The sequence below is a fragment of the Aspergillus thermomutatus genome (genome assembly GCF_002237265.1).
Source record: "Aspergillus thermomutatus strain HMR AF 39 chromosome Unknown NODE_162, whole genome shotgun sequence".
Lineage (NCBI taxonomy): Eukaryota > Fungi > Ascomycota > Eurotiomycetes > Eurotiales > Aspergillaceae > Aspergillus > Aspergillus thermomutatus.
The window spans coordinates 1-21,382 of record NW_020798211.1 but is presented as its reverse complement, the minus strand read 5'-3'; the positions used below and the strand labels follow the sequence as shown (position 1 = coordinate 21,382).

The window sequence follows — 21,382 nt, the reverse complement described above, 5'->3', positions numbered from 1 at the left end:
TCCATCCGATGACGTTGGTTCAAGTTGGTGGTTGGAGAGCACAATTGATCTAGGGAAGCACTCGCCAGCGCAATGCGCCCAAGCACAGATGACTCCGCTCGGCCACTGGCCGAGGCCTCGTCAATTGAAGGTGCTCCTGGAGCTAGTCATCGACGTGACTCTATGAGAAGCAGGTATGTTGACGAGACTCCAACGTGTCTCTGCTGCGTGCCACTGACGCATAGTCAGCTATAGTGTTGTGTCAGATGTCGAGATGGCTCGCACCGAGGTACATTAATTATACATAGCTCTATTTCGTTCTGGAGTATGGATTAACCGTGGCTTGACAGGTCTTTGACGGGCCGATATCAGAGAGTATCCCTTCAAGTGTCGTCTCATTTGCCCATCGGCGCGGCCGGAAGGACTCGACCGTCAGCTTCACTTATTTTCAAGAAGAAGATGGTTTCATTGAGTGGCCTCGCGAAGAAGTAATCGATGCTGAAAGTGAAACTGATGAATTGTCTATGGGTGAGGTTAGCGAGGCAGATGAGTCCATCATATCTTCTCGCAGGTCAAAACGCCTGTCTTACTCCAGAATCTCAGCGGAGGACCCTCTCCTTCCGCGGCGCCCATCATCGAGTTTCTGCACTGGAGAGCGCACAATTGACAGCAGGCTCACCCAGAAAATTTATATCGTATCGGAGGACTTGACCATTGTCATCGCTGGATTTTCAACGAGCTTCACGGGCTTGGCGCTATATTCTTTGCTATGCATTTTTACTTTGGGGTTTGCATATATTCTTCTACGTTGGTTGCCAAGATGGAGAGTCCGACTTATAGGAAAGCCGACGCCCCTTCGATTATGTCAATGGGTCGCAGTGGAGGTGGGCTTCCCCCGTTTATCACAGTATAAGGACTTCGCTGAATATGTGCAGGATCAATGGAATCAATTCAGCATATGCGAAGTGTTGAGCATACCTTACGGACGTGTGCTCTCCACTGTCTTTGCAGACTCTGCAAGTTGTGCCCAGGACGAAGATAACGATTCGACTGTCCCATACCTGAGATATATTGATTATCGCTGTCTCCGCTTCTTCTACCACCCTGTCGAGGACAAATTCAGCTTGACCAGTGGCTGGAAAGATCCATTGTGGACGAATATCAAACTAATGCGAATTGGATTGGACGCAGATGATCACGATAGCCGAGCGCAGATTTTCGGAGCGAATGTCATTGATATTCAGCAGAAGTCCGTCTTTCAACTTTTGATCGATGAAGTAAGAGCCATGCTTTTGATTATGTGTCGTCAAGTCCAGAGACTCACAGAAGAAGGCATTTCACCCGTTCTACATCTTCCAAATTGCGAGTCTTGTCCTATGGTCGCTGGATGAATACTATTACTACGCCGTTTGTATTTTCCTCATTTCGGTATTCAGTATCTGCGCAACCATTCTTGAAACACAAACGGTATGTGGTGGTCGTTGTCAAATCCGGATTGTCCAAAATAACTAAGCTCGACGCAGACGATGAAAAGGTTGAGGGAAATCTCACTTTTCGAGTGCGATACCCGCGTGCTTAGGAATGGTTTCTGTAAGTTATAATGTCTCTGCATCAAGGGTTGGAAGGCAAAAGTTGATATTTGGGCTACCAGGGAGGTCTGTCCCTTCTCGAGAATTGGTCCCGGGTGATGTCTTTGAATTCTCGGATCCTTCCTTGAATCAAGTTCCCTGCGACTGCATCTTACTATCTGGAGATTGTATCGTGAATGAGAGTATGCTGACAGGTCTGTGAAACAATCATCTCTGTGATTCGGTTGCGTGACTCGAGACTGACTTTAGATAAGGAGAGTCTGTTCCTGTATCAAAAATCCCGTTGACCGACGATGCGTTGAAGTACCTTAACCTGAGTACTCCATCTATCCATCCGAATGTCGCCAAGCACTTTCTTTTCAGTGGAACAAAGGTCATTCGTGCACGACGGCCACATAGCGTCGATGATGATGAAGCCATCGCGTTAGCAGTGGTTGTGAGAACAGGTTTTTCGACAACCAAAGGTGCCTTGGTCCGTTCAATGCTTTTTCCCAAACCTTCAGGGTTCAAGTTCTACAAAGATTCATTTCGTTACATCACAGTGATGGGTGTGATTGCTGCTTTTGGTTTTATAGCGTCATTTATCAATTTTGTCCGCTTAGGTGTAAGTCTGGCACAAGAAATGATACAAGTGTTAAGCTTACAGTGCGCAGCTTTCCTGGCATTTGATCATTGTTAGGGCACTTGATCTAATCACTATCGTTGTGCCGCCAGCCTTACCAGCTACTCTGACAATTGGCACTAATCTAGCTCTTTCACGACTCAAAGGTCACAAGATATTTTGTATCAGTCCACAAAGGTTTGAAAATATTCTCTATATGTTGTGATATTTTTCACTGAGAAAGCTGTAGGGTCAACGTTGCAGGCAAGCTTGATATAGTCTGTTTTGATAAGACTGGGACTCTTACAGAGGACGGTCTGGATGTGCTCGGTGTGCGAACTGTGAATCAGGATTTGAGGTCTGTACCACTCAATATATCTTATGGAGGTGTGCTCACTAGCACAACACAGATTCTCGGATCTAAAAGCTGATTTGGCTTCTATGGCCTCCACCTCTTCATCTTCTGTCGGAGCCACTGTCGGTCCTCTGCAACACAAAAATATTGTTCACGCTATGGCAACATGCCACTCTCTCAGAGTAGTGGATGGCGAGCTAATGGGAGATCCTCTCGATGTGAAGATGTTCCAATTCACTGGCTGGTCCTATCAGGAGAACGGAAGCCAATCTATGGAACCCCATGGTTCTAAATACGAAACAATTATGCCACCTATTGCGAGGCCGCCTAATCAGATAGCCGATTCCAGTGATCAAATTGGGGGCAGTCAACCTGTAAGCATGCTTTCTCGTGAGAAAATCTATCAGGACGCGCAGCAGATCACTGATTCAAACAACGACACGCTTTTTAGATACCAATAGAACTCGGAGTACTTAGGAATTTTGAGTTTGTCTCGGAGCTGCGCCGTGCGAGTGTCGTCGTAAGACAGTTTGGAGATGGCGGAGCAAGCTTTTTCGTCAAAGGCGCACCGGAAAGTCTCAAGTCCATTTGCCTCCCTGAAAGCTGTGAGTCAACCACCATATGAAATGTTTCATATCAAGACGATTGAACTGATATTGTTGGGCAGTGCCACACGATTTTGATGAATTGTTGAGCTACTACACACACAAAGGTTACCGTGTCATTGCGTGCGCTGCGAGATACGAACCAAAACTCAGCTGGATGAAAGCCCAAAAGTTGACGCGAGAACTCGTTGAACGCGACCTCGAATTCATCGGATTCATTATATTCGAAAATAAATTAAAGTCCAGCACTACTGGGACAATAGCAGAGCTCAGTAATGCAGGCATACGAAATGTCATGTGCACGGGGGATAATATACTTACGGCGGTCAGCGTGGCCCGAGAGTGTGGCTTGATTCGAGCGGATGAACAGTGTTTCATCCCAAGATTTGCGGAAAGTGAGTCTATCGCAGTCAGTTTTGTAGCAAATTGTTGACCAGAGCAGGTCATCACCACGATATTGGAGCTTCTCTGATTTGGGAATGTGTTGATAATCCGGCGCTGAAGCTTGACCCGAGCACCCTATTGGTATTGACTTTGCCTGCCCTTGAATCGATCGTACGGCTGATGGAATTTAGCCATCGTTGACTCCGACAAATGTGGATCTTTCCGTGCCCGCGATTGCGTGCAACGTTAATAAGTATTCACTTGCAATCAGTGGAGATGTCTTTAGATGGGTTGTGGATTTCGGCAGCGACGTTGTTTTGAAAAGAGTGAGTGTTCAAGCGAGAAGCTTAGTCTTCTCTGGGTCTTTTTGTCCTTTTTCCTCTAACACTCCCACAGATGCTTGTTCGAGGAAACGTGTTCGCCAGAATGTCGCCTGATGAGAAGCATGAACTTGTCGAACGACTACAGTCCTTGAATTATTGTTGTGGGTTCTGCGGGGATGGTGCTAATGACTGTGGTGCATTGAAAGCTGCAGATGTCGGTATATCCCTATCTGATGCCGAAGCATCCGTCGCCGCGCCTTTTACCAGTCGTCAATTTGATATATCTTGTGTTCCACAACTCATTAAGTCAGTGACTACCTATTTCTCATTTGAAGTACATATTTTGCTAAGCCAACAACAGGGAAGGCCGGGCTGCTTTGGTAACCAGCTTCTGTTGCTTCAAGTACATGAGTTTGTACTCCGCAATTCAGTTCTCGAGTGTCAGCTTTCTATACACGTCAGCATCGAATCTTGGCGACTTTCAAGTGAGTATTGTAATTACTTCTCTGGGTATCTCGTTAACAGTTCCAGTTTCTGTTCATTGACCTGGCACTCATTTTGCCGATTGCAATATTTAGTAAGCATTCTAATCCGTCTTCGATACTATGTCAATTCCAATGCTAACGGTCCGAAGTGGGCTGGACTGGCCCATATCCTGTGCTTTCCCGCAAGCGACCAACTGCAAATCTTGTGTCACGGAAAGTGTTAACTCCCCTGCTTGGTCAGATATCCATATGCATCCTTGCTCAATTTGTGGCCTTCAAGACTGTCCAGTCGCAACCATGGTACGTTAGCATGCATCTAGATACCATCCAACGGGAGCCTCATTTTAACCATTCACAGGTTTCAGCCTCCGAAAATAGACTTGGACAATAGCAATATAAAGAACTCCGAAAATACAGCTCTATTCTTGATCTCCACCTTCCAATATATATTTATGAGCATCGTTCTGAGCGTGGGACCACCATTTCGGATGCCAATGAGGGCGAATAGTGAGTGTGAGATCCTTAGTGTTGGGATTAAAACCGACTAAATCAATAGAACCCTTGATCGTTACAATCGTCGTTGACTCAATTGTGTCAAGCTACATGCTTTTTGATCCACCGGAGTGGATTATCGAATCTATGCAGCTGACATTTGTATCCAGAGGGTTCGCGTTTTGGCTTTTTGCACTCGCTATCAGCACATTTCTACTTTCGTTGATCACCGAACGCAAGTTCTTCCCCATACTTTCCCGGAAAATTGGTCGCTTGAACACAATGCTACGTCCAGGAAACCGTAAGCAGCGTCGTCAATATAAAGTGCTGCTTGATGAAATGCAAATATGAGCCTTGGTGGATAACATACATAGCACTGGATATCAACGGCAATGCTATAAAGTGATTTGACCGCACTGTGTGTGAATGTCTTCAACGTCGCTGCTCATTTCCCGCAGGGACTGCGAAAAATGGTGATCTTTAGAAATTGCCCTGTACATAGCGAATTGAGATGGACATAGAGCGTTGATTCACATATTGAATGGTCATTAATGGTCCCAAGGATGCTTCCAACCCAATAAAGCAGGGCCATCCTTCTTCGCACGATACATGAGCTGAAACATGGTGGAATCATCACATTAGTATACTCCAGACGTAAGAATAAGGGTGGAAAGCTCATACAAAGAACCACATGCTGGCACCTAAGGCAGTTGCTGTAAAGCGATAAAGCGGCCGTGCCGGATGAATGTGGATAGGATGGTGCGCAGCCATCTTGGTGCTAACAATCTCAATTAGAATAATAGATGAAATTTTAGGGCTGAGATATACTTGCTAAAACCAGACACGTCCAACAGTTTCTTTCAAGACTTGTGAAGGCAATAGAGTCCAAGTGCAGACCATAAGGACTGTTTCAGAAACAGTCAGCCAAAGCCAAGTCCGGATCACCGGTCACGGGAGCTCCACGTGACCTTAACCACAGGCGGACACCAATCTATTTACCATGATCTTATGAACCTTTAAAAAGCATTGGTTTCTTTCCTAAGCAATAATATGATACATGCATATTATTATGTGGGGCTAGTGGTAACTCCTTAAGTCATACATTCTGAAAGATTAATATGCACCAAAACATTGAAATTGAAGATCGACTGTCTTGGGTTGAGACGTACCTTAGTTTTCTCAGTTGCACCTCCTCATCTCTTCAATCAACTAAAATTATAGTATGATGCTTTTCTACATCATATGACTGGCTCCTCGGTGCCTAGGTTCCCAAGGTACTTTCTCATTCCCTTCAAACAAGTATCCTAAGGGCTTACAGTGTTAGTGGGTCATCATTTTGATCACGGACATTCAGCCTTGTGTAATCTCTATCGCACAGGTATTTCTTTCCTTGAAAAGCCAGATTCAAATGAAAATGGCTATCGCGTCTCTGGAACGGGATAGCTATGGCAATCCCAGATTCCGGGGTTGTACCAGCATCCGTGATTTTGAGTTCTTAGGCAAGCTTGGAGAAGGTACCTTTGGGTCAGTATCGCAATGCATGGTTTTCAATACTCTCGTCAAAATACTGATTGCTAAAAGGGAGGTTTACAAGGCACGTTCGAAGAAAGATGGATCTATAGTTGCACTCAAGAAGATCCTCATGCACAATGAGAAGGATGGTGTCAGGTCATTCGATCATGGACAACATTACCAGAGGCTGATAGAATCTATACCAGTTTCCTATCACAGCCCTTCGTGAAATTAAACTACTGAAGATGTTATCGCATCGCAACATTCTACAGCTAAAGGAGATGGCTGTGGAACGAAGCAAAGGTTTTCCCGTCGATTTCCCCCAAGAAATCTAGAGAAAGCTAACTTAGTACAGGCGATGGCCGCAAAAAACCGAGCATGTACATGGTAACTCCCTATATGGAGCATGATCTATCGGGACTTTTGGAGAACCCAGCAGTGAATTTCACTGAACCCCAGATAAAATGCTATATGCTTCAGCTTCTTGAAGGACTTAAATACCTACACGGAGTATTCCTTCTCCTTTACCGTAGGACCGGAAACTATTCTAATTTATGAGTTATAGAACCGCATCCTACATCGCGATATGAAAGGTTAGTCAAACTCCATTCAAGACGCAGAGAAAGGCAATTCCTGTGCTGACCCCGTATAGCTGCCAACTTGTTGATAAGCAACAACGGCATACTTCAGATTGCAGACTTCGGGTTAGCTCGGCCATATGATGAGCCTCCACCTCAGCCTGGAAAGGGTGGAGGGGAAGCTAAAAGAGAGTATACCACGTTAGTCGTTACACGGTGGTACCGGCCTCCGGAACTTCTCCTTCAACTTCGACGTTATACAACAGCTATCGATATGTGGGGTGTTGGGTAAATCTTCTGTTCTCTTGCTTCCGCGATTTTTTTAACTAAATATTATAGGTGCGTTTTCGGCGAAATGTTCAAGGGGAAACCGATTCTTGCTGGAAGCAGTGATCTCAACCAAGCCCAGCTGATATTCAACCTTGTTGGCACACCAACCGAAGAAAACATGCCCGGTTGGAGTTCTCTACCTGGCTGCGAAGGTGTGAAAAGTTTTGGGTATAAACCAGGCAGTCTACGTGAGGTATTCAGAGAGTAAGGCCTTGCATTTCTATGAACCCAGAATCCAAGCAGGACATGTCCTGAGCGTTAAATGAAAAGCCATCTGATTCGGCTCACAGTCAAAGTCCTACGGCGATATCCCTGCTTGGCGAGCTTCTCAAGCTTGACTGGCGGAAAAGGATCAATGCTATTGATGCAATAAACCATCCCTACTTTTCCAGCCCGCCATTCCCTGCCCGACCTGGGGAGCTCCCTAGTTTTGAGGACTCACATGAATTTGATAGGAGACGTTTCCGTGGGCAACGAGGCGCCATTCCCCCGGCACCCGCAGGGGGCTCTGTGGGTATGGGTCCAACCAGTGGCTGGGCGACTAATTCCGGGCCCAGACCAGCAACAGACAACAGAAATAGCCGTATTCCCGGTGCTGCTCGCGTTGGCCGGCTCCACGCACACGGGAATCAAAACCATCCTACCAAACTCCCTTCTGAAAGCCGGAATGTTGTATCGCATGGGTCTTTAAACGCGGGAGAGTCGCTTCCAGGCTCCTCGTTGGGTTCAAAAGATGGCGGCTTGCCTCCTAAGCCTCCTGCGTCTGCTCGTCAAGCATGGACCATGGGCCATTCAAATAGGACGACACGCGAGAGAGGTCAACGCAACCATTTTGGAGGATGGCCTGATGGGAAACTGGATTCGTACGTCCCCACCTACAGTGACACCAGTGAACATTCTCGAGAAAGGAAAGGCAATAGCCCGAGTTCCATCGTTGATCGGCGTGATCTGGAACTCGAACCATCTGATGAGGGGCACAAACGGGGTCCTTCTTGGGACCGATATGCTTCAAGAAGACGAAGCCGGAGTCCTGACTTTCGAGCGGCTCGAACGGAAGATCGAGCATTGTATCGACGATGATGAGCTAGTCCTGTGAGAAATCGATGCAGAACGGTTTCCCCAATTGAACCCAATGATGTTTTGGGTGACCGGATGATTCAACCGTTTATTATACTTCTCCCCCTGTCTAGACTTGGTAGAAACCAAGCAGCTGCGGTTTCAATCGGCTCGTCTCTCCTTCGATCTTAAGTTGTGCCTTACCAGTACCGGCAACGAGTGCATTTGTCGCCTCAGGGAAGCTATGGTTTGTAGCTGCTTCGCATGATATCTGAGGAGAGCCAGAACGTACGAAGTACAACAGCAGGTGAGTAATGCATTGAGTTTGTATTGACGAATCCTGACCAAGTTTAAAGCGTTCAAATCTGAAATCAGATTCCATCTATTCGCCCACAAGCGTAAGTGCGAACTTGGGGTGGAATCCATGAAAGCACCTAGTTCTCGGTTAGGAAGGCCAACTGTAGACGAAATGCCAACAATAATGGAAGTCAAAATAGACTAGATTCGTTGATTTTAGTCTAGTGATGTTCAATTTCTATTCTCTTTTTCTTTTTCTATTTGCTGTTTTGCCCCCCTTGAGCACAAAGACTGGCACTATTCAACCTTTAAAATGTATTCTTCTCGATACACTTGGTCCGGATTTGAGTCCTGCATGATTCCAAGAGACGGGTGAATACTTTCTGGGCTATGCAAGAGCCTAGTACAATATTCTGGTCATGATTCGAGCTAGATTAAACGCCGATGTCAGCAACACATCTTAAATTCTCAAACGATTCCACATACAGGACAAGCTCTCTAGTCTTTCATACAATTCCTTGATTGTGGCATTGTCAACGTTACTAATATCAGCCATAAGATAGGCCACCTGGACAAATTTAGCATTGCAAGATTTGAACTGCGGATCGAGGTATCGTGACATACATCGCCTCTGCTATCAGTCATTTGTTTATCAACATTATGGTCCCCGAGAATCTCGTTCACTATATCAAATGTTAGAGCGATAGACACCTTAGAAGATAGTTGATCGAGCCAAACCTTTTCGCAGAACTCCAGGGACGTTGTGATGAATGTAGATGACCTAAACGAACATTCAGCGGCTGGCAAACTGTAGTACTGAGACTGCTTCAACTTACCCGGGCATGGTTGGGTTCGTCCATTGTAAGCGAACGAAGGGTAACTTCAGGGAGGTTGACGGCACCGAGAGTTGTTCCTTCGTTGACGTATCGTACTAAAGCCTGTCCTACCTCAACACCTATGGCACTCTGCGCTTCTTCAGTGCTACCTCCAATGTGTGGAGTCAATATCACATTCTTGAGACCACGGAGATCCGAGGCCCAAGTGTTGAGATCACCATTGAAATAGTCACCATTGCCGGCAGGCTCGTTCGGGTAGACATCGAGAGCAGCCCCCGCAATCTTACCAGAACGCATTGCATGAATGAGGGCGGGAATATCCACAACACTTCCTCGGGAAGCGTTAATCAAATAAGCCCCAAGCTTCATTTGCTCGAATTGTTGTGAACCTATCATATTCTTCGTTTCTGGTAGTTCAGGAACATGGCACGTAACAAAGTCAGACTTGGCCAAAAGGGCTTCCAGCGTCGGCACTTGCTGGGCAGTACCCAGTGCCATCAAATTCAAGACGTCATAGAAGATGACCGACATGCCCATTGCCTCAGCCAGTACAGACAATTGGGCACCGATATGACCATAGCCGATGATTCCTACCAAGAGAATAAGTCTTGACTTCATTCACACTTCAAACAGGACAGGCGTACCCAAAGTCTTCCCACGGATTTCCCAGCATTTTTTGCTTACTTTATTCCAAGTACCGCCATGCATCTCCATGGAGCGATCACCTAGCTGACGAGCAAGGGCAATAATCTCAGCTATGACCAATTCAGCCACACTTCGAGAGTTGCTGAAGGGAGAATTGAAGACTGCAATGCCATGCTCAGCCGCGTATTGAAGGTCAACCTGGTTAGTCCCAATACAGAAACATCCAATGACGATTAGATTGCGAGCTTCCTTGAGGACGCGGGATGTGAGCTTTGTTTTCGAGCGGATACCAATCACATGCACATCACTATTCCCAAGAGTATAGACAGTCAGCTAAAAACAAGTCACAAAAAGTTCAGCCAAACGGACCGTATCTTCTCTATTAATTGATCCTCCGGGAGTGAGGATTTGAGGAACTCGACTTGATAGCCTTGTCCGGTGAGAATATCGCGACCAGTTTGATTAACGTTCTCCAAGAGTAAAACCTTAATGTCCTCTGTAGCGAAAGGTTTTAAATGCTTTGCATTGGGTAAAGGAATCGTGCGGCCTGCAAATGCGGATCCTCCGTGACTCGATGATGCAGACTGAAAGGACGCCGTAGGGGAGGTGGAAAAGTTCGCATTCTGAGAGACATTGAGACCAGGTATGTCTCGGCGTATATTTATGTCTCGAGCAGATGTCGTCATTTTGACAATAACCGAACGAAAGCAATGAAAGACCAAGCGATATATTGAAGATAGATGTATTAAACAATTGAAGCTAGAGAGTGAAGATTTCTCAATGAATTCAATGTTTGAAAAATATTAGGAATGACACAAGAAGTGATCGCCGGAATCGGACACCTTTTTAAATCCCGACACATCACCGATTTGAGTCATCGAGCTCGGCGGGGCTCTCGCGTTTACCCCTCCTATCCGGATACCGAGAGTCGGAAAAATATGGGAGTTCCACTTTGGCTTACCTAATCTAACAATAACAACACTTTCTCAGTGATAACATAGAAGAATATGGATTGTATACCCAATAGCATCGCCAAGTCATTTAGAGACTATATATTGAGTTGTAATGTATTTACAAGAATTACCAGATGACATAGTGATGCTTGGACTTACAATGGGGAATGTTCTTTCATTTTTCCGATGGATGACTGCCTGAGCTCTGGGAGCAACCACACATCAGCAGAGTTGCTCTCCACAGGACGAAGAGACCACTAAATCACAATCATTCAGACCTGAAGGTCCTGTAGCTTCTTGGTAGCTTCCCCGGTGCTAGCTGCAGGTCTAGCGTCCTGTCTGCTTTTGGATTTGTGTGATGTGGTGTCTTTAGGAAGATCCTTGGTGTACGGTAAGAATTCAGGAGCGCCAGGGATATATTTTCTCAAAGGCTCAGGCACATTGAATCCCTACTTCTTCGTTAGCGAAACCAATGCTACATCAGATAGTTCGTTTTTGACACATACATCATCGGTTTGATAGTTCTCGAGGATGCAACAAAGCGTACGCTCTGTAGCACATAGCGTAGCATTGAGCGCGTGGACATAAGATTTCTTGACGTCAGTGGCCTTCTTTGTGCCGTAGCGTATTTCCAGAGCTCGCGCCTGGTAATCGGTGCAGTTGGAACAAGAGACTAATTCCTTGTATTCACCCTGGAACGGGAACCAAGCCTCGAGATCATATTTCTTGGACGCGGCATTGTTCAAGGCGCCTGAAACGATAGCGACGACCTGAAAAGGAAGACCAAGCGACTGATAAAACTCTTCTGAGGTAGCCATCATCTCTTCAAAAACTTGCCATGAGTTTTCAGGCTTGGTAAGAACGAATTGTTCAACCTAAGGATGTGTGAGCACGCAAGCAGACGAACGATGACAGGCTTATCAGAAGTTACCTTCTCAAATTGATGGACGCGGAAAATACCCCAGGCATCTTTTCCATGAGCACCGGCCTCCTTTCGGTAGCATGTACTGTACCCGGCATACCTTTGTCATACTTAGCAATGAAGACAGTGTCAAACGCTGAGTTGCTCACTTGATTGGAAGATCTTTGTCCTGGATCCATTCCCCGTCGTGCAGGGCAGACAGCGGTTGTTCAGAGGTGGCAATGAGATACTTGTCAGTAGACTTGTCGTCGCTCTCAGTCACCTTGTACAGCTCTTCATCAAACTGTTCGAGTTGCGCCGTCTTCGCCATCAACTCTTTGAGCATGAATTGAGGAGGCTGATTCGGTTTGTACCCTTTCCGCCAAAGAAATTCAAGACCATAGTTGATAAGAGCCAGATTTAGGAACAGACCGTAGCCTGTCAAACAATATCCACGGTGGCCAACAATTTTCACACCACGCTCCGAATCGTACCCATCAAGGCGGGTAAGGACTTCATGATGAGAAAGACAATTGCGCTTCTCTACCACCACGTTTTCCGGAGCCCACGTCCTGACCACCACATTGTCATCCTTTAAGTATATGAGTTTCCGATATTAGCATCAAAATGGTGAAAGAGCAACGTACCTCATTATTGCTCACAGGCACTGACTCATGAACATAGTTCCCAATTGTCCGAATCTTACGATCTCTCCTACTTTCCAGTTCAGATGCATGTTCTTCGGCCTCCTTTTTCCGTTTCTCCAGGGCGGCCTTCTGTTCCATCAAGTCACCCGCATCTTCTTTATTCTACCCCGCCTTAAGCGTTAGAACCGTGCAATTGACAGAAGTGAATTGAGCAAAAGTATGGGGCAGGTGTGAGGGGATAGGATAGAGACAGTGAGTGAGGATGCCTCAAACTACTGCATAGCAACAGACCTTCTTTCGCTTTCCGATTTCTTTTTGGAGCGCATTGAGCTCTGATCCTATTTGCATGACTTCATAACGCGCTGCTATGCGTCAGGATAAATTCGTTCCCCTACTGGGCAGCACACTTTAGGGGAATATGTATACCTCGACGAGCCTCCTCATAGAGAGTAATCACTTCATCGACCACATTTTCTGGTGCGAAGCGCTTCCGCTGGCTCTCTTTGATCTTATTCGGATTTCCACCGCGATCGGAGACAAAATCGGCAAGATCAAGCATTTCGAACCTATGATAAGAGGGATAGGAGCGTGAGCAGAAATAATTCACCAGAAGAATCTAATATATGAAGATATTCAAGAGACAGATGAAGGACAAATGTGGGAAAGCTTTAAAACAGTCCGCACCCGGTGTCATGTAATTAGGTTTGGAGGGGTTGAGAATAATTGAGGTGAACGTTTCGCTTGAGGTATTATTGAGTAGTCATCCGTGCATAAGGAGGGGAAGTGAATACTGAATAAGGTAAGGTACCCAGGGATAATTATGTAATTACGAACTTGAGTGTACAATGTACCTACCTAATTTATCAGATTGCTACCTAAGTCCCAGGAGTTCTAAAGGTACCTTACTACTATTAGATACTTCTAGGTAGTCAACTTTTTTTAAGGTAGATTCCTATGGGCCGCAAGGCACCAGCCATGGGCCTTCGGTTGTGGTATTGAAACACTTCCTGGCTGCCACCCGCTGTCCCCCAACTGGGAATTTGTTCAAGGCTGAACGGAATTAGATACGGAGTAGAAGCCTAGGCTTTCAGATACTGGGGTATACAAAGCCCCTAGGTATATATGAGAGCCCGAGCTTTATGTTACGAATCGCTAGCGGCATAAACCGCCCATTGGATTACAATCTGTATACTCCGTACTGTAGAAAGAAAGGGCCACCTTATCCCCTAGATCAGAATGGACTTCCAGTCTGAGCTCATTCGGAACATGTTCCATGGTCCACGCAAGGTCGTAGCCCTCATCCAGCAGTTAGAACGCTTCCTCAAATGTCATCATACTTCTTTCTCTCCAGCAGTGTCCGACCCTCAGTCTTCCCCACCCTCCTTGTACAGGAGTGCGATTATATAACAGACAAGCCATAGACTGGGCAGGAAGTCAGGACTGAGATTGGATCACAACCTCAAGATTTCATCACATTTCCACACTCGTTGAGGCGCTGACCCGTTTGAAGAATGGATGGGAATACATGAATCCTCAAGTAGCACTACATTAGGATGCACTTGCTGCCGCCTGCTGGTTGGGACGGGTTTTGGGACTTCTCAATCTCGCCGATCATCAAATCAAAGGCTTTTGTGACGTTGTAGTCGAGGCGAGCACTAGCCTCGGTGAAGGCACAGTGAAACTCTTCGCCCAATTGCCGACCCTCATCTAGTGAAACCTGACGCTGTTCGGATTTGAGATCACTCTTGTTTCCAACAACCACAAGAGGAACATGTTCCGCTCCCTGGTCTTCGATTAGCACAGGAAAATCAAGCCATGCTGGCAAGCTGCTGAATGCTTACAAGATGATTCAAAATTTTGTCGCGTATAACCCTAACCATTTCAAACGACTGGCGGGACGCTACAGAGTAGACAATGATATACCCGTGTATTCCGATAAAGTGCTTAGAATTAAGTATGCTGTACTCATCCTGAGAAGGGGTTGTTAGCCTAATTGAAGTTGCTCGTGCCTGTATGCTCACTTGACCAGCTGTATCAACGATCTCTGTGGCGAAATCCTGACCGTTGTACTTGATGATGCGACTAAACGTATTCTCAATGGTAGGATAGTAGCTCTCAACAAAATGATGTTCAACAAATCGGACCGTAAGAGATGATTTGCCTGCGCGATAGATTAGTCGGGAAAATAAAATCAAAGTGAAAGATCTTTCAGCAGGACGACAGGCGAGTAGGTTGTATGCTCGTGTACGGAATCGTACCCACAGACCGACTACCAACAATGGCAATCTTCCTCTGTTTCGGCGCAGCAGGCATATTTCCCTGCCTTTTGTGGCTGTCTTGACCTCCCCTCCGTCGCTTTAATTGAAATCACCAGGAAATAAGAGCGAGAAAAGATGCCCAGCTTTGCGAAGTTCGGTCTAACAATCACGCCGACGAGCCAGACTGGGGGATATAGGCACTGTGCCCCGAGAACATGAACTGTCTGAAAGAAAATATAGTGATTACATTAATCGGGACACAGAGAAGTTTGCTGTTTTCTCGGCGTCTACCTAGTTATATAAGGTGTATGCTCCCAGTGGCAAATCACCTTTAAAGCATCCTCAACTACGTACATGCATACCAAGGTCGCTCAGCACCCGCGGAACATACAAACATATCAAACGACATCCGATCACCGTTCACCGATCACCGATCGAACCTACATCACCTTGGAGCCCCATTTGCACAGCATCTCTCCCCTATATTATTACATGATCATCTGCGCGACGGAGGATGATGTCTACATTCAGCATAATATTCGCGCTCTAACAAGTATATTATGGATGAGAATCTCTCGAAGACATTAAAGGAAGTTTGGCTAATTCCATGCCATTGTGCCTATCCGCAATTTACAAGATGGTGCCTTCACGCAGCTGAATCTGCTGTATGATATGTTCTAATCTCGCCACAAGCCCGGAGTTTTGGCTTTTTCGTGACTCGGATGGATTCAAATCCGACTCAATTTTCTGATAGTATTGCAAAAACTCACCTGCGGTTGATAAAACTACGGTGAGTCCCTTGTTGTCGAGTGACCTCCTCACCTGGGAGATCGCCTCGTCGCTGAAACAAAGCGTGAGCAGGAGGATAGATAGATATCCGACGGTAACGTTGCGATGAAGTGTAGGAGCTGTATGTGCCTATGAATATTGTTATCAGAAGAACAAATTTGAAAGTGGCATGCTGTTTGTTTATTTTTCCTACCTCACAGACCGAATTCACACTTTCGTAAAATCGTTGCAAAAGTGAGTGGATTAAAGATGTCGAATCAAGAGTCAGGTGGAGGAAAAGACCCCTCGCTGACTCGCTTTTCTCTGTCATATTGATAAGAACCCCCAAGACTAAGATTATTGTGTTCAAGGAGTTGTCCTCCCCTGTGGAAATATCGTCGGATGCGTCGCGAATCTCTGACATGACAATTTTGACTAATCCCTTCACCAGCTCGGGTGTTGCATATTCGTTGCAAAGATTCGGGTCGTTGTTGGTGAGGTTCAATATTGCTCGAATATAGTGCATGCGAAGTTGCCTACCCTGATTGCGCTGGTTCAGATTGAGATATTCATGAAGCCGAGAAAGTGAACTCAGAGACGGGTAGTTTTGATTGTGGTCTGCTGGGTTCAATACGATCGCGTAAGACTCCAATATCGAGAATGTCGAAGCCAGTGTCCTGAACCTTTCCCGCGATAGAGGAAATTTGATAGTCTTGTCTCTTTCCGGCATTAACAACTTGACAAGCTGATCTGACAGAGTCGCGGGAATGGGTTCAATGCTGCCGCCCTTATTGCTCAAACTTACTAGGCAAGACTGGATGCTCCTAAGAGCCACAAATTGAGGCGATATTCTGGAAGCCAGCTCGTCTCCACTGATGATTGAAGATAAACGAGGTAAAATGTGCTTGATAGACATTTGTACCGATCTTGATAAGCCAGCGGATGGAAGTTGCGACAGACACAAAAGATCACGTCCCGCGGGAAGTAGCACGGAAGATAGAACCAGCACATTTGACCAGTGATTGATCAGCGAGGTGTGAGATAATGTGTCGCATGAATTGATCAACCCACATGCGCAGAGGGCAAACGATGCAGATACCACATCAAGGCGACGATTTATGCATCCAACGAGTCTTTCATGGAAGCCATGTTCGAGAAAGCGGCGGACAAACTGACGATCTAGTAGCTTTTCACAGAATTGGACAAAACTACTGCATCTACCTGAAGTGGTATTGTATGCATCCTCAATGTCCTCGAAGATCAATTCAATGGCGCTTCGAAAGCGGGAGTTGTCTCCAGCTTGTCTAAGCTCGTGAATCCCACGAACGGGACCGCTGTCGCTCGATTCTCCGTCACCGAGATGCGACGAGTGACTGGAGAGAATCTCGGATCCATATTTTCGCTGCCCTTGAACAAAGCGATTAACTGTTGAAGCCGGAATTTCGGAAGGACGATGATTGTCAACGATAGACGTGTCATCCAAGAAAGACCGCTGTCGCGCATAAGTGACCCTACAGCCTCCCACTCTGGATGAGACTGGGCCAGATGTTTCAGCAGTCGCCCTGTTCGCGCTTTCAGTCGCGATCTGAACAGGTCGAAAATTCGGCTGAGAGTTTGATGAACAGTCTCTATGAGGGCTGTGGCGGGGAAGCAGGTCGACTTCGGTGTCGTCGTTGGCTCTGGATGCTCGCACCGCATCTTCGACTGACAACTCCAGGGGACCAAGTGAATCCACTAACCTCCTTCGTGCAGTTATTTGGCTTCTGGTCTCTGGCCTCGAATTTGATTGGAATTGAGAGCTTGAAGTAGGAATCTCTGTAGCGTTTGAGAGTGTTTTGTTCTTAGATATTGTCTGCTCCGCACGGATTGGCTGCAAATAGCGCACTGTGGTAGATACTTCATTTCGCCCCGAACGACCCTCGGATGTCGCTTGCTGAAGACCCTGACCACGAATTTGTAGCTTGAGTTCGCTCTCATGGACATAACTTTTGCCGGTTGTGCAACTCATGTCGGTGACTGTGCTCGAATCTCTCTTGTTTCGTGCCATCCGAGAAACAGAATTATGCAGCCCATGCGAAATATCTTGGTCCCAATCTTGTTGTGTTTGCTGAGAAGTGTCAAGCTTCCTGCGTTTGTTCTGAGTAACACGGCGTTCTTTCCCACTCCGGCCTTGAAAACAATGCAGCATCTTATCAACCGGCTCAAGAACAGGGGGGTCATCCTTGGATGGGAAATGCTCGTGTTCTTCTTCTGGAGACTGTATTTCTGAGGCTTCACTTGTACAGTTTGAAGTTTTTGGTGATTCATTACGCTCATTTTGAACTTTCAGCTTTGCATAGTTACCCTTAAGTTTTCTAGGTCTGACTGTGGCAGATCCGTCGTCAATATGCCTTTCAGTGTCTTCTTTCATGTTGAATGAGATAAGAGCACGGACAGGATGCTGGAGAGGAAGGTTGAAAGGAAAGTGGAGAGGGCGGGCAGGCCATAGGGTGTCAAAGGGGGTTAAGTATAGAAGCCTCACGAGTCACGGTTGAGTGATGATGAAGGTGTAATATAATCAAATTATCAGTACCACAACCAAAGGTAGCTTACAGTTATTCCCTATCTAGGTACCTGTCGGTTAGTACCGTAACCTGGAAGGTAAATTAAGGAAACACAGTAGAGAGGTAACATAGTGCCTATGTAGGCAGAGTTGTAGATAGTATGAGCTCATGCTCTTACTATTATTATGTATCGACTTAGAGATTCTACTTTCTGATGCCATAATCATGAGAGAAATGATAAGAGAGCTAGGGCCTACCCAGATTACCGTGGACAGTGTTAGGATAAGGTATGTGTAAGGTAAGGTACCTTACTTTGTAACTGGTATGTACAGTACTACTAAGCCTTTTTGTTTCCCCATCTTAGTACCCTTTGCATCAAAAAACTATTACTGATCAGACAATCTGTTTTGTACTCTATCATTATTCTATTTGACGAGTTGTCGGAATCAGTCGAGTCCTCCTCTGTCTATCTGTGCACTATCCAGCTGTCTAGCTACCTTAAGGACAAAATCATGACAAGCATTGGAATGAATTCTGCACCTTCGCCTGCACAAGGTGTTGGCCCGATTTATAGGCCTGATGGCGAGAAGCCTACAGCAACAGTGTCCAAAGACATTTCTTATGAGAATGTCCATGTTCTGCCACAAACTCCACAACTAATTGCGCTTCTGACGTAAGAGGAATACTCAAAACCAGACCTGCCATAATAATTACATGCTATTCTTCCCACGCTGTGCCCCAGCCTGATATTGATGAGCGTTGAATTCAATTATCATAACACATGAAGAAGCGTACGTTCTGACCCATTACAGTATGATCAGGGATAGAAATACAAGCCGCGCCGATTTTATCTTTTACTCTAACAGAATTATCCGACTCTTGGTGGAAGAAGGATTGAATCATCTACCAGTTGTCGAGCGATCCGTTACAACTCCTGTGGGCCGCGAATACCTTGGGGTCAGATTTGAAGGGAAAATATGCGGAGTCTCGATAATGAGAGCCGGAGAAGCAATGGAACAGGGTCTGAGGGATTGTTGTCGGTCAGTTCGAATTGGGAAAATCTTGATTCAAAGAGATGAGGAAACCTGCAAGCCGAAACTCTTCTACGAAAAGCTCCCCCTTGATATCGCCAACCGTTGGGTGCTTCTCCTTGATCCGATGTTTGCAACTGGTGCGTCATGTCCTGAATTTCCGGTATGATTAAGAGTTACCCATGTTGATGACATGTAGGAGGTTCTGCAACGCTTGCTGTCGAAATCCTGAAGGCTAAGGGTGTGCCCGAGGATCGAATACTATTTCTCAACCTCATTGCAAGTCCGTCTGGAGTCGCAGATTTCGCAGAACGCTTTCCAAAACTTAGAGTAGTAACAGCCTTCATTGATCAAGGCTTGAACGAAAAAAAGTTGGTTGAATTCTCTCCCCATGAATAGAACACTAACTTAGCAATCCGGCAGGTATATCATCCCAGGTTTAGGTGATTTTGGTGATCGGTATTACACCATGTAGCCATGTGGCTTAGCCGGAATGGGACGTCCCAACATGTAGTGGTATGGCTCTTACGTAGAGTTGTAGATTTGCAGATCTGCTTTGAAAGTTCACAGCGGCCTGGACTACTCGTCCGACCAAAGTAATTGCTTGAATCTCGGCTATTTTGGCCATGAAACTAGTCTTGTATAAGTGTTCCATAAACTTTGCAAGTTCTCTGCCGCAGTATCGACTATAATTAGGATGGATAAGCATTCAGTCATTCTATATCACTGTTTCCGACATCATGATTGATAGTAGGGAATGAGTGCTCCTGGGAACGGGCAGCAAGTATATCATCATCACCATCATATTTATTAGCGGTATCCTTCGCGACTGCATCACAAGCATCCACCCAATCTGAGTATACATCAACAGCAGCTGAAAGGTCTAGCAAGCAGAATAGTGAACACAAGTCTCTAATGCATTTTGGGTGACTGTACTTACAGTTAATTCCTGTTTGGAACCTTTGTCCACACACTTTACAGGATAAATTTCCAAGCCCTAGCTTTTTATCTAATTTGACGATGACAGAATTTTCGTGATTGCAGAATAAGCAGGCGAATGTAGTTGGCAGTGGTTCTTTCTATATTAACTGTCAGTGTGGGTGTTGAAGGGCACATTAAAAGTGATCACCTTTTTTGGTTGCTGTGGCTGTCGACTGGACTTCTTACGTTTTCCCTGTTAATTTCAGTCAATATCTGGTTGCAATAGCTCAAAATCTAAGCTTTTGACACCAACCATGCTTTGTTATCAAGGCCTGTTTAGGTCGCGGATTGTGCTCATGCAGAAAATGATGGTTGAGTAGATGTAGCTACTGGGACTGGTGTAATTTATAGGTCACTCTAGCCAGCTTTGGATGCAGAGGTTATAAGTTTTAGGAAATATTGAAATGATGAGATCAAGATGTGCTAGAAAGTAGGTAGATAGTGAATCAGTGATTGGTATGCGGATAGCACTTCTTAATTATACTTTCTATTTTCATCCTCAGCAGAGCTTGGCATATGACCATCCGCTCTGCAGTGTCTACTGTAGATATGCACTAAGCAAGAATCTGGCGCCGCTGGGGATTACGGAAACATGAAGTGGGGCTACTCTTGTACAGTAGCCTCAGTAGGGGACTAAGGCGCCCACTCTCTATCTAACTCTCTACCTAGTCTGCTTGGAGTAGATACTAGATACATCGTATGGATACGGAGTATGAAGTACCTAGGTATGTACTCAGAGTATGTTGTACTGCAGTCTGCAGCATGGACTCGATATCCGGTGTGCTTGGTTTTACTAGATATATGTGCTTATCACTTTTATAATGGATTACATCTAATTACCTACTTATGACCAGGTACATACTCCGGGGGGCAAAGAACAAAAATTACTGCACATTTCAAGTTTCCATGGTATATATTGTCAATAATTGTGTTTTTTTAGGCATAATCTCATCGAGTTCGGAAGGCCAGCGTGGGCTAAATAGGACAGCCAAGTAAGCCAGTATAGCGATCAAGATACCAGAATCTGGATGAAGAGGAATGGGGGGGAAATGTTAAACATAGACGAGCCCCATAATATTGTGGAAGATGCTGACACATCTACTACTACTAACGTAATCAACCACCGAGCGACGAATACCACCGAGCGACGAATTTCTCCCTACGCCACCCACTTCCTTTCTTCAACGCGTTGTTTTATCACCACTATCATTAAAAATGCCTTTATCTCAAGAA

General features: G+C 45.7%; 4 protein-coding genes across 4 annotated transcripts; 1 reads left to right on the top strand and 3 right to left on the bottom strand.

Annotated features, from left to right (window-relative positions):
- Window positions 1-72: 72 nt before the first annotated feature.
- On the top strand, window positions 73-8,329 carry CDV56_102127 (putative P-type ATPase; the record flags this gene model as incomplete). The annotated part of the gene is made up of 24 exons (XM_026755746.1): window positions 73-173; window positions 229-268; window positions 330-1,256; window positions 1,306-1,446; window positions 1,503-1,569; window positions 1,631-1,762; window positions 1,823-2,172; window positions 2,222-2,367; window positions 2,420-2,527; window positions 2,580-2,898; window positions 2,976-3,129; window positions 3,192-3,524; window positions 3,572-3,654; window positions 3,705-3,839; window positions 3,910-4,142; window positions 4,198-4,321; window positions 4,368-4,413; window positions 4,471-4,621; window positions 4,680-4,828; window positions 4,878-5,114; window positions 6,978-7,191; window positions 7,243-7,437; window positions 7,524-8,050; window positions 8,115-8,329. The coding sequence occupies 24 exons, from the start codon at window positions 73-75 to the stop codon at window positions 8,327-8,329; spliced, it is 5,127 nt and encodes a 1,708-aa protein (XP_026612660.1).
- Window positions 8,330-9,020: 691 nt separating this feature from the next.
- Window positions 9,021-10,753, bottom strand: SER3 (D-3-phosphoglycerate dehydrogenase; the record flags this gene model as incomplete). Its single annotated transcript, XM_026755403.1, has 7 exons — window positions 9,021-9,045; window positions 9,099-9,154; window positions 9,211-9,269; window positions 9,325-9,367; window positions 9,423-10,012; window positions 10,067-10,374; window positions 10,437-10,753. The coding sequence occupies 7 exons, from the start codon at window positions 10,751-10,753 to the stop codon at window positions 9,021-9,023; spliced, it is 1,398 nt and encodes a 465-aa protein (XP_026612659.1).
- A 539-nt stretch (window positions 10,754-11,292) lies between these two features.
- Window positions 11,293-13,127, bottom strand: CDV56_101458 (serine--tRNA ligase SES1; the record flags this gene model as incomplete). The annotated part of the gene is made up of 7 exons (XM_026755077.1): window positions 11,293-11,469; window positions 11,527-11,895; window positions 11,952-12,042; window positions 12,092-12,513; window positions 12,569-12,730; window positions 12,860-12,930; window positions 12,995-13,127. The coding sequence occupies 7 exons, from the start codon at window positions 13,125-13,127 to the stop codon at window positions 11,293-11,295; spliced, it is 1,425 nt and encodes a 474-aa protein (XP_026612658.1).
- A 984-nt stretch (window positions 13,128-14,111) lies between these two features.
- CDV56_100708 (uncharacterized protein) lies at window positions 14,112-18,004 on the bottom strand (the record flags this gene model as incomplete). Its single annotated transcript, XM_026754327.1, has 6 exons — window positions 14,112-14,351; window positions 14,410-14,538; window positions 14,590-14,729; window positions 15,597-15,744; window positions 15,809-16,344; window positions 16,816-18,004. The coding sequence occupies 6 exons, from the start codon at window positions 18,002-18,004 to the stop codon at window positions 14,112-14,114; spliced, it is 2,382 nt and encodes a 793-aa protein (XP_026612657.1).
- Window positions 18,005-21,382: the final 3,378 nt, after the last annotated feature.